Below are 11,824 nucleotides of genomic sequence, written 5' to 3' on the forward strand. Positions count from 1 at the left end.
GGCTATAAAAGAGGGAGGAGGAAAAAGACTATAAATGAGGGAAGAGGAGGATGAAAAGGACTATAAATGAGGGAGGAGGAGGAGGAAAAGGACTATAAATGAGGGAGGAGGAGAAGGACTATAAATGAGGGAAGAGGAGGAGAAAAAGGACTATAAATGATGGAGGAGGAGGAGTAGAAGGACTATAAATGAGGGAGGAGGAGGAGGAGAAGGACTATAAATGAGGGAAGAGGAGGAGAAAAAGTACTATAAATGAGGGAGGAGGAGAAGGAGCAAAAGGACTATAAATGAGGGAGGAGGAGGAGGAGGAGGAGGAGGAGGACTATAAATGAGGGAAGAGGAGGAGGAAAATGACTATAAATGAGGGACGAGGAGGACTATAAATGAGGGAAGAGGAGGAGGAAAAGGACTATAAATGAGGGAGGAGGAGGAGGAAAAGGACTATAAATGAGGGTGGAGGAGGAGGAGGGGAAGTACTATAAATGAGGGAAGAGAAGGAGGAAAAGGACTATAAATGATGGAGGAGAAGGAGGAAAAGGACTATAAATGAGGGAGGAAGAGGAGGAGGAGGACTATAAATCATAGAAGAGGAGGAGGAAAATGACTATAAATGAGGGAGGAGGAGGAGGAGGAGGACTATAAATTAGGGAAGAGGAGGAGCAAAAGGACTATAATTGAGGAAGAGGAGGAGGAGGAGGAGGAGGAGGAGGAGGAGGAGAACTATAAATGAGGGACGAAGAGGAGAATGAGGAGGAGGAGAAGAACTATAAATGAGGGTATAGGAGGAGCAAAAGGACTATTAATGAGGGAGGAGGAGAAGGACCATAAATGAAGGAAGAGGAGGAGGAAAAGGATTATAAATGAGGAAGGAGGAGCAAAGGACTATAAATGAGGGAGGAGGAGGGAGGAGGAGGACTATAAATGAGGGAAGAGGAGGAGGAAAAGGACTATAAAATGAGGAGGAGGAGGAGAAGAAGGACTATAAATGAGGGGAAGAGAAGGAGGAAAAAGACTATAAATGAGGGAGGATGAGGGAGGAGGAGGAAAGGACTATAAATGAGGATGGGGGAGGAGGAGGAGTTGGAGGACAAGAAGGACTATAAATGAGGGGAGGAGGAGGAGGAGGAAAAGGACTATAAATTAGGAGGAGGAGGAGGAGGAGGAGGGAGGAGGAGGACTATAAATGAGGGGAAGAGGAGAAGGAGGAAAGGACTATAAATGAGGGAGGAGGAGGAGGAAAATGACTATAAATTAGGGGAGGAGGAGGAGGAAAGGTGCTATAAATGAGGGAGGATGAAAAGGACTATAAATGAGGAAGAGCAGGAGGAAAGGACTATAAATGAGGAGGAGGAGGAGGAAAAGGGTTATAAATGAGGGAGGCGGAGGAGGAGGAGGAGGAGGAGGGAAGGACTAGAAATGAGGGCAGAGGAGGAGAAAAAGGACTATAAATGAGGGAGGAGGAGGAGGAGTAGAAGGACTATAAATGAGGGAGGAGAAGGAGGAGGAGAAGGACTATAAATGAGGGAAGAGGAGGAGGAAAAGGATTATAAATGAGGGAGGAGGAGGAGCAAAAGGACTATAAATGAGGGAGGAGGAGGAGGAGGAGGGAGGACTATAAAGGAGGGAAGAGGAGGAGGAAAAGGACTATAAATGAGGAAGGAAGAGGAGAAGGAGGAGAAGAAGGACTATAAATGAGGGGGAAGAGAAGGAGGAAAAAGACTATAAATGAGGGAGGAGGAGGAGGAGGAAAATAACTATAAAATGAGGGGAGGAGGAGGAGTTGGAGGAGAAGAAGGACTATAAATGAGGGAGGAGGAGGAGGAGGAAAAGGACTATAAATGAAATGAGGGGGAGGAGGAGGAGGAGGACTATAAATGAGGGAAGAGGAGAAGGAAAAGGACTATAAATGAGGGGAGGAGGGAAAATGACTATAAATGAGGGGGAAGAGAGGAGGAGGAAAAGGACTATAAATGAGGGAGGAGGAGGAAAAGACTATAAATGAGGAGGAGGGAAGAGGAGGAGGGGAAAGGACTATAAATGAGGGAGGAGGAGGAGGAAAAGGACTATAAATGAGGGGGAGGGAGGAGGAGGAGGAGGAGGAGGAGGAGGAGGAGAAAGGACTATAAATGAGGGCAGAGGAGGAGAAAAGGACTATAAATGAGGGGAGGAGGAGGAGGAGGAGGAGGAGGAGGACTATAAATGAGGGAAGAGGAGGAGAAAAAGGACTATAAAAGGAGGAGGAGGGAGGAGGAGGAGGAGGAGGAGAAGGACTATAAATGAGGGAAGAGGAGGAGGAAAAGGACTATAAATGAGGGAGGAGGAGGAGGGAGGACTATAAATGAGGGAAGGAGGAGGAGGAAAGGACTATAAATGAGGGGGAGGAGGAAAAGACTATAAATGAGGGAAAGGACTATAAATGAGGGGGGAAGAGGAGGAGGAAAAGGACTATAAATGAGGGAAGAGGAAGAGGAAAAGGACTATAAATGAGGGAGGGGGAGGAGGGGACAATAAAGAGGGAGGAGGAGGAAAAGGACTATTAATGAGGGAGGAGGAGAAGGACCATAAATGAAGGAAGAGGAGGAGGAAAAGGATTATAAATGAGGGAGAAGGAGGAGCAAAAGGACTATAAATGAGGGAGGAGGAGGAGGAGGAGGACTATAAATGAGGGAAGAGGAGGAGGAAAAGGACTATAAATGAGGAAGGAGGAGAAGAAGGACTATAAATGAGGGAAGAGAAGGAGGAAAAAGACTATAAATGAGGGAGGAGGAGGAGGAAAAGGACTATAAATGAGGGGGGAGGAGGAGGAGTTGGAGGACAAGAAGGACTATAAATGAGGGAGGAGGAGGAGGAGGAAAAGGACTATAAATTAGGGAGAGGAGGGGGAGGAGGAGGAGGACTATAAATGAGGGAAGAGGAGAAGGAAAAGGACTATAAATGAGGGAGGAGGAGGAGGAAAATGACTATAAATTAGGGAAGAGGAGGAGGAAAGGTGCTATAAATGAGGGAGGATGAAAAGGACTATAAATGAGGGAAGAGGAGGAGGAAAAGGACTATAAATGAGGGAGGAGGAGGAGGAAAAGGGTTATAAATGAGGGAGGAGGAGGAGGAGGAGGAGAGGAGGACTAGAAATGAGGGCAGAGGAGGAGAAAAAGGACTATAAATGAGGGAGGAGGAGGAGGAGTAGAAGGACTATAAATGAGGGAGGAGAAGGAGGAGGAGAAGGACTATAAATGAGGGAAGAGGAGGAGGAAAAGGATTATAAATGAGGGAGGAGGAGGAGCAAAAGGACTATAAATGAGGGAGGAGGAGGAGGAGGAGGAGGCGGAGGACTATAAATGAGGGAAGAGGAGGAGGAAAAGGACTATAAATGAGGAAGGAGGAGAAGGAGAAGGAGGAGAAGAAGGACTATAAATGAGGGAAGAGAAGGAGGAAAAAGATTATAAATGAGGGAGGAGGAGGAGGAGGAAAATAACTATAAATGAGGGGGGAGGAGGAGGAGTTGGAGGAGAAGAAGGACTATAAATGAGGGAGGAGGAGGAGGAGGAGGAAAAGGACTATAAATGAGGGAGAGAGGAGGAGGAGGGAGGAGGAGGAGGAGGAGGACTATAAATGAGGGAAGAGGAGAAGGAAAAGGACTATAAATGAGGGAGGAGGAGGAAAATGACTATAAATTAGGGAAGAGGAGGAGGAAAAGTGCTCTAAATGAGGGAGGATGAAAAAGTCTATAAATGAGGGAAGAGGAGGAGGGAAAGGACTATAAATGAGGGAGGAGGAGGAGGAAAAGGGTTATAAATGAGGAGGAGGAGGAGGAGGAGGAGGAGGAGGAGGAGGAGGAGGAGAAGGACTAGAAATGAGGGCAGAGGAGGAGAAAAAGGACTATAAATGAGGGAGGAGGAGGAGTAGAAGGACTATAAATGAGGGAGGAGAAGGAGGAGGAGAAGGACTATAAATGAGGGAAGAGGAGGAGGAAAAGGAATATAAATGAGGGAGGAGGAGGAGGACTATAAATGAGGGAAGAGGAGGAGGAAAAGGACTATAAATGAGGGAGAAGGAGGAGGAAAAGGACTATAAATGAGGGAAGAGGAGGAGGAAATGGGCTATAAATGAGGGAAGAGGAAGAGGAAAAGGACTATAAATGAGGGAAGAGGAGGAGGAAAAGGACTATAAATGAGGGAGGAGGAGGAGGAAAAGGACTATAAATGAGGGAAGAGGAGGAGGAAAAGGATTATAAATGAGGGAGGAGGAGGAGGAGGACAAAGACTATAAATGAGAGAGGGGAGGGGGACAAGTAGAAGAGGTGTGGAAGGAACAGAGGGAGAAGTTAGAAAGATAAACAAGTAAGGACTGATGAAGGTAATCAAAAACTATAGCATTAACCATGATTATTGAGTTCCAAAATTTTATAACACTAAAATCCTGTGATGCTAAGTTTAACAGAAGTAGTAGTTTCTCTCTCTCTCTCTCTCTCTCTCTCTCTCTCTCTCTCTCTCTCTCTCTCTCTCTCTCACTTTGAATTTCCAGGACAAGTGGGGTCGTTTTCGCCTTGGAAGTTTTGATGAAATATGCTAATGAAATGCAGAATAAAAACGGATAATGCTTCGAGACCATTCCGTTATAGTCCATTTGCCATTCTTATGATTTCCATTGGGGACCTATGAATCTTTTATAGTACAAGGAATTATAGTATATATCTAATATCCTGGTTTTTCTGAAGTATTTTAACTGGGTTGTCCTCTTGACAACTTTGGGCAAATCCTGAAATATGCAAATCTTGGTCGCCATTATATAGAATTAGTTTTTTTTCAATATCTCTGTAAATTTGCATATGAGATGTCTATACCCATGTTTTCATGGTCAAGGATTAATATTATGTCACAAAAACAGCCATAACATGTGCAGCTTTATTTGTACAGACATTATGACAAAAAGAGGTTACAAAAATCTTACAGCAATACATGAAATTCGACGTATTATTTATTATTGCAAACTGTTCTTACAAGTTAAACTTATGCTTTTGTGTGTATTTTTAACTCCCAAGACACACAGCTTCTTGCATCATGTACGTATATGTGCTCCCAATAACAATAGAAAAATTATGTGTTTAGTTGTGTAAAGGGAAAATACAAGCTAATTGTTTTCCAACTCATCCTCAGAACAGTCACTGTCATTTTCATTCACTTGACCAGTGACTGTGAATGGATTATTGCATCCATCTGTGCTTCCACATATACAATAAATAGTGCAGGGCAACTGGCTCTTTTGACAGGAGCAGGCCGTAGAGCTGCAGGACTTGTCCACTGCTTTGCAACTACAACTAAGAACATCAATTAGGCCAGGATGGGCTGGAGAATCAGAAGCAAATGCCGGTGTTGGGACGCCATCCTTCACCTGCCATCCGAACTTGCTGATGTTCACTGTTGGAGGGCCTTGCTGAGCAGCTGCTTTCCATAATATCATTTGGAGATGTGCCCCTTGTACACAGAGCAGTAGATTGGCATCTGTAGGAGGCAGGGCCATAATGCGCAGTTTTACTTTCTTTCTTGCATATATCCTGTGGCGAGCTGCAGTCATTGAGGTGCCTGGAGGCTGGCCTGTTTGCAACAGGTCATTTTCTGAGACATCTATCTCTCCAAGTATCTCAGATAATCCTGGGAAATTTCCTGCCTGCAAGATATTTAGAGCACTGACTTTTCCTTTGTTAAAAGGGTAAGACACAGTGTCACAACCACTTAGCACATTCATTCGCAATAGCTGCAAACACTTGGGACCTAGCTTCTCACAGGTTGCATTGATGTCTACAATATCGCCATTCCAACGTTCCTTCTGAACTTTACATGTATGCTGTAGCTGAGTTTTCCAAACCCAGTAAATCAGCAGCACTAGGACATCAGTATCACCACTGAGGATTCTTACTACCCTGTGACACTCAGCTGCCTTCAATAAGTATGCAATCATTGTCACATCAGCCTCATCATGTGAAAAGAGACAGTCTTCTTGACTTTCTAGCGTTATTTTATCTCCCATGTTGAAAGAGGATAGTACCTGTGACAGTTGCTTTTTGTTTCGTTTATTCTTCATTACAGTATCTCTGGGAGTAGACTACTGATAGTCAGGTTGTAGTTGGTGGTACCCTCATCACCACGTCGCATTCTCTCATCGTCTTTGGCTGACAGATCGTGATACTTGTCAAAGACTAACGAGAGACGGTGCTTAATACTCTCAACAAGGACAGATGCATCAGCACCATGAGGCCATGTAATGTGATAGAGCAGGTGCTGTGCATCCACTATAATGATGCTTGGAGGCACGGGGCTTTGCTGCAGCACTCATCAATGAGTGAGAAAGGGACAAGCACACAACTCATACTTAAAGATATTTTCTAACTGCAGCTGACACTGTTGACCTATCATAAAGCAGGCGAAGGAATAGGGCTTCCATGTCAAAGCCAGTCTTATTATCAACTCTGATGCCATGCTTTAGCCTTTCCTTAAGTTAAGTATATCTTAGTTTAACCAGACCACTGAGCTGGTTAACAGCTCTCCTAGTACTGACCCGAAGAATTAGATTTATTTTACATGGCTAAGAACCAACTGGTTACCTAGCAACGGGACCTACAGCTTATTGTGGAATCCGAACCACATTATGACGAGAAATGGATTTCTATCACCAGAAATAAATTCTTATAATTCTGCATTGGCCGGTCGGAGGAGAGTCGAACGCTGGGCTAACAACGTGGTAGCTGAAAGCTCTACCCACCCCTCCAATGAAGAACTCCATTGTCTTAACGGGACTGGAAAGTTTTGCATGAAATCCAGATGTTAGTGAATCACGAAATGAAGCTACCATCTTCTCTCCAATAAATAATGCATCTTCAACATTGAATTCATTTGGAGCAACTTGGCCACTGGCAATATTATACAGGACATCACTCTCACTTTTCAATGGGTGGGAATGCTTTACTAGTTCTGTAGCAATTCTCTCACGATCATCAGTATCTAGCTTTCGCCTCTTTTCGCCCTCCTCTTTGTGTTTCATTGGTGTTATTGCATTGCAGACTTGGCCCATGTACAAGTTTTCAGTGGCATCTGAGAGGTAGGCAGAGATAGGGGATGAATCGATCCATTCAGTAATCAGCTCAGGTGACAGTGTCATACCTCTCATACCACCTTTTCCTATTTTGATAGCAGTTTGTTCACCAAACTGATCACTTGACGCAGAGTTCCAAACACCTTCATGATGACGACAGACGTGCTCCAGCAATTAGGTCTGTCTTGACATCATCTGGTAGGTTGCGCATCTCCAGCAAATGCCAGTAGACATATCTGGCATAATGGAAGTGACCTGCACTGAAGAAGTAAGGCAATATTCGTTCCAAGCATAGTTGTTGAAATAACCAGTCGCCTTCCCTCTCTGCACAAAGAAACTGATGTGCAAGCAGTGTTGGTTTTATGAGATTATCCACCCAGTGCTTGCCTGTTGGATGCTGCCGTGCTTCCTCCATGTGTACAGATATTTCATCAAAGTTCTTTTCACCATCTTGAAAAAGGTGCTGCAGCAGGAAAACTGTTACCATGCGGAATGCTCTCATAGCCCTTACCCATGCCTTTCCGCTCATAATTCCTGCTCCAACTAGAACATCAAGACCTGTTCCCTTCATTAGTGCCCCTATGCATCCCAAGAAAGACATAATTATGTGCATTGCTCCTGGACGAAGTGTAACATCTCTGAACCTTTCTGATTCCCACCACTTGATCTGCTGAGCCACCATGTACAGCTGCATATCAGTGGACAGGTTGGCATAAGCTTCTAGCATTGTCACATGTTATTTTTATGTAATGATACAACACAATTCATGCATAATGGCTAATAATAAATAGAGCTGCCTCGACTGTGAGTACTACATTTTTACAATAATGAAAGTGCATGAATTGTCTTGGGTGAAGTTTTGACCACATCTTTTACGCAAATAAGCTGTTCACTTACATTTTTGGGTACCGTAAAGAAGTGTATTATCGTCATCTATCAAAATATTAACGAAATCAAACAATATAAAATAAAGGCCTCAAAAGTTTGTTTTTCCTTTGACAGCTATTATATACTTTATATCAAAATTATGTTCCGCCTGATTGGACGATAATAAACGCAGGTCGACAGTACCCTCATCGATCGTATCCCATATTGCATTTAGGCATAATATATACCTGTAACAAAATATTTAATGAGTTTATCATGTTCCTTGACCTTAAAAACATAGATATAGACACCATACTATTTATATTATCATGTATAGAAACAAAGATATAGAAAAAACTAGATTGTTTTAGTAATGGCGGCCATTATTTACATAAACACGAGTTGCCCAAAGTTGTCATGAGGACAACCAAGTTGGAAAACCTAAAAAACACCTGAGGACAGCAAATCTATCAAGAAACCTTGTACTATAGAACATTCAAAGGTTACCCATTTTAGCAAAGGGACTATTATGGTCGCATCATGGTCAGAGGGCCACTCTGTTAATAATAATAATAATAATAATAATAATAATAATAATAATAATAATAATAATAATAATAATAATAATAATAATAATAATAATAATTAATAGTGATGTGGAAATATTCTTTTAATTTTTCTGTTGATATACGCTAATATACATTTTATATTGAAAATGCTTATTACAATATATATTCTTTATTGAGTAAACCTCAAAATACGTCAACGAGCGTATTTAGCAAAAAATCAATGCATTTTTTATCTGAGGAATTTTTTAAAATACAACCAAACTTTTAATGTTGCCTTGAAATTCATTATGTTTAAGAACAGATTTATTATTATTATTATTATTATTATTATTATTATTATTATTATTATTATTATTATTATTATTATTATTATTATTATTATTATTATAAATTACACAAAAAAATGTCAGCCCCTTAAAAAAATGTGAGGTTTAACCAAATGGAATACGCCAGTGCGAGTCATAGAGAATGAAGAATGAATAAGGTAACGGTGTATGTAAATCTAAAAAATGAACATGTACATATGCAAACACAAAACGTTTCATCAGTCGGAACGTTCCATCTGTCTTAATAAGAAAACTGACGGTATGTCTGCGCGAATCATGAATGAATGAATAATACTAAATAAAAACATAAATAAACACAAGTGTAATCTCAAACAGGATAAGTACAGAATGTGAACAAGAAAATTCACACTTGAGAGATGCAGTATATTTTGAATTAAATGATAACAAAATATTCACATTCCAGAGATTCGTCGCGGCATAATAATTCACTACGAGTTTTTAGTCTTCCTCTAAAACGAAAATATAAAACGAGTATAAAATAAGTAAAGGAGAGAATTCTTACCAAAAACAAAGTCAACAAAAGCATTACTAAAACTGACGACAAAATGATGATTAAATAAAATGTTTAAAGTACTGAATAATAAAAAAATACATAAACAGAGAGTTTAAGCAAAACAAAACCTTAATAAAAAAGATACACTCCGGAATATACAAACAAACATAAACGGGAATGTTATTAGAAAAACATTCCAGAACTATTACCACCACGAAAGGAATGATTTTCAGAAATGATACATTTAAAAGGACAGCGAAATATAAGAAATATTTCAAGCAAATCCTTTCCTTCATTGCGAAGGGAATCTCTCCGCAAGAATTTTAGAATTTTGCAATTCGCCACTGATATATATATATTTGTTCGTTTGGGACAAGGATAAATGAATACTTTGAATGAAGACTTATATTCTCTCTCTCTCTCTCTCTCTCTCTCTCTCTCTCTCTCTCTCTCTCTCTCTTCTCCCCATTATTTTGAATGATGTATTATTTCTTTCGTGATGGTCTGTTCTGTATTTTTACCACTATTCTTCTCTCTTTCTCTCTTTCTCACCAATATTTTGTCCGATTTATTATCGCTTTTAAGAGGGTCCGCCCCATATCTCTCTCTCTCTCTCTCTCTCTCTCTCTCTCTCTCTCTCTCTCTCTCTCTCTCTCTCATTTTTTACATCTTTTTCGCGTCCGCTTTCCCATAACCAGTCTGAAATATTACATTTCTTTTTCAGCCTAACTGTTCGTAATCAGCCATGAGTATGCCTCTTGTTTTGTTGTATATTGCAGTAAGTGGTGTTCTCTATTTCCATTTCTTTCTCGCCGTTTTTCGTGTTTAATTGCTTTTTCCCCTGCGGTAGTTGTGACGAAAGCAAATGTAAAATATTGCATAGTTAGTCATACACAGCAGTCATGAAGGATCTTAATGAACTCAAATTATATGAAAACAATTTTTTCGATAAGTGTTAAAATACCAAAGCACTTAATCACTTACTATCATTTTTCTTTTAATTTCTCTGTGTCAGCACCATTTCAGTGTTGTTTTTAATCGTTGAGAGAGAGAGAGAGAGAGAGAGAGAGAGAGAGAGAGAGAGAGAGAGAGATCCACTCATTCATGGTCTACTTTTTTATTCTCCTTGTTAACAAGCAATTATTCATAAAGCGAAAAGCTCTTCCTGTTATAAATGCGACGTGTGAAGTGGGAAACTTTTCAAATATAAAAGGAATTCTTGTCAGCCTTTACCTTATCATCAGGGAATGAATTCAGATGCCTAACTTGTTTATGAATTTCATGGAGAACATCAGTAACAAAACATCAGTAATAATTATGGCGCTACTGCTGCGCAAAATTCCTAGTTATTATAAGAATAATTTTATGAACGATGAGCAGACCGAAAACATTTAAGGAACATTTCGGAGTTCATCAACATCTATTATCGTTTAACGAATGAATTCAAAATTTAAGTAAGCAATCTTTTATTTGAGGAATTCAGAAGTTCTTAAAAAAAAAAAAAAACCGTTTGCAACAATATGCTTTCATAACACCGTGAAATGAATGAAAGGTAGCAATAAAAATATTCAAACAATAAAATTAAACAAATTAACATCGAAGTCAAGAGTTTTAAGACAAGATTCCATAGAATTTATGAACGCCAGATCCAAACCGTATGTAATTTTTTTTTTTCGAAATGTAGCATAGATATTAAAATTCATATAATATTACCTAAAAAATTTCTAGGGTATTAATATTTAAAGCTAAGAACAGACTATCCTTAAAGCACATCATACATTACCTTATTATTGTGATACCACAAGACATAAGCAGGTGGCTCAGGTAGATTATGGAGGACACAGGTGAGGTTGATCATGCTGTACCTATGGACATACACATCAGGGGAGCCTAAGATTTCCCCCCTCGGCGCTGTGAAAAATGGTATGAAAAAGGAATAAAAGAACTATAAAGGCAATTATGACATGTAGTGCAATTGCCACATATTAATACAAAGAGCATAAGCAGGGTTTTGGGCAAAACAGTAGAATTATCACCTTTTTTTATGCAGAACGGTAAATCGGGTAAGAAAAATAATGGCATACAAAGAATAATTACGTTCTTATAAATGTAGGAGACATGAAAGACTCTTCAATCCATTATAATCGTTATCTAAGTTACTAAAGGATTTGGTCCAAAATCCCAACCACTATGGGTACAGAGTATAGCCTACTGATACTTCCGTTTTGTAATATCATTTTTGAAAATCATCTTATGCTTATCAAAGTTCATTCCGTAATTTTCCTCCCAACAATGAATTTCTAAAACATTATTCTTGTCATTTTTTTCTTTTAGATATTCTTTTAACGTTGGTAGAGATCTCTGTCCAAATTCCTACCCGATTCCCCGACATAAGAAAGGCTGCTGTGCTCACATTTTGTAACGTTAACCACTGCATTTCGTTCCCCATCTTTATGTACGAT

At 40.0% G+C, this 11,824-nt stretch overlaps 1 protein-coding gene across 1 annotated transcript in view; it reads right to left on the reverse strand.

The window, feature by feature from the left end:
* LOC136844263 (uncharacterized) overlaps positions 1-11,563 on the reverse strand; it is a 20,937-nt gene extending 9,374 nt beyond the window's left edge. The window contains exon 1 of the mRNA XM_067113250.1: positions 11,146-11,563. Within this exon, the coding sequence (XP_066969351.1) occupies positions 11,146-11,220 (75 nt within the window). The 5' untranslated portion in view covers positions 11,221-11,563. The remainder of the gene's footprint in view (positions 1-11,145) is intronic.
* Between the last annotated feature and the right edge of the window lie 261 nt (positions 11,564-11,824).

The sequence above is a fragment of the Macrobrachium rosenbergii genome, chromosome 12 (genome assembly GCF_040412425.1).
Source record: "Macrobrachium rosenbergii isolate ZJJX-2024 chromosome 12, ASM4041242v1, whole genome shotgun sequence".
NCBI classification, from domain to species: domain Eukaryota; kingdom Metazoa; phylum Arthropoda; class Malacostraca; order Decapoda; family Palaemonidae; genus Macrobrachium; species Macrobrachium rosenbergii.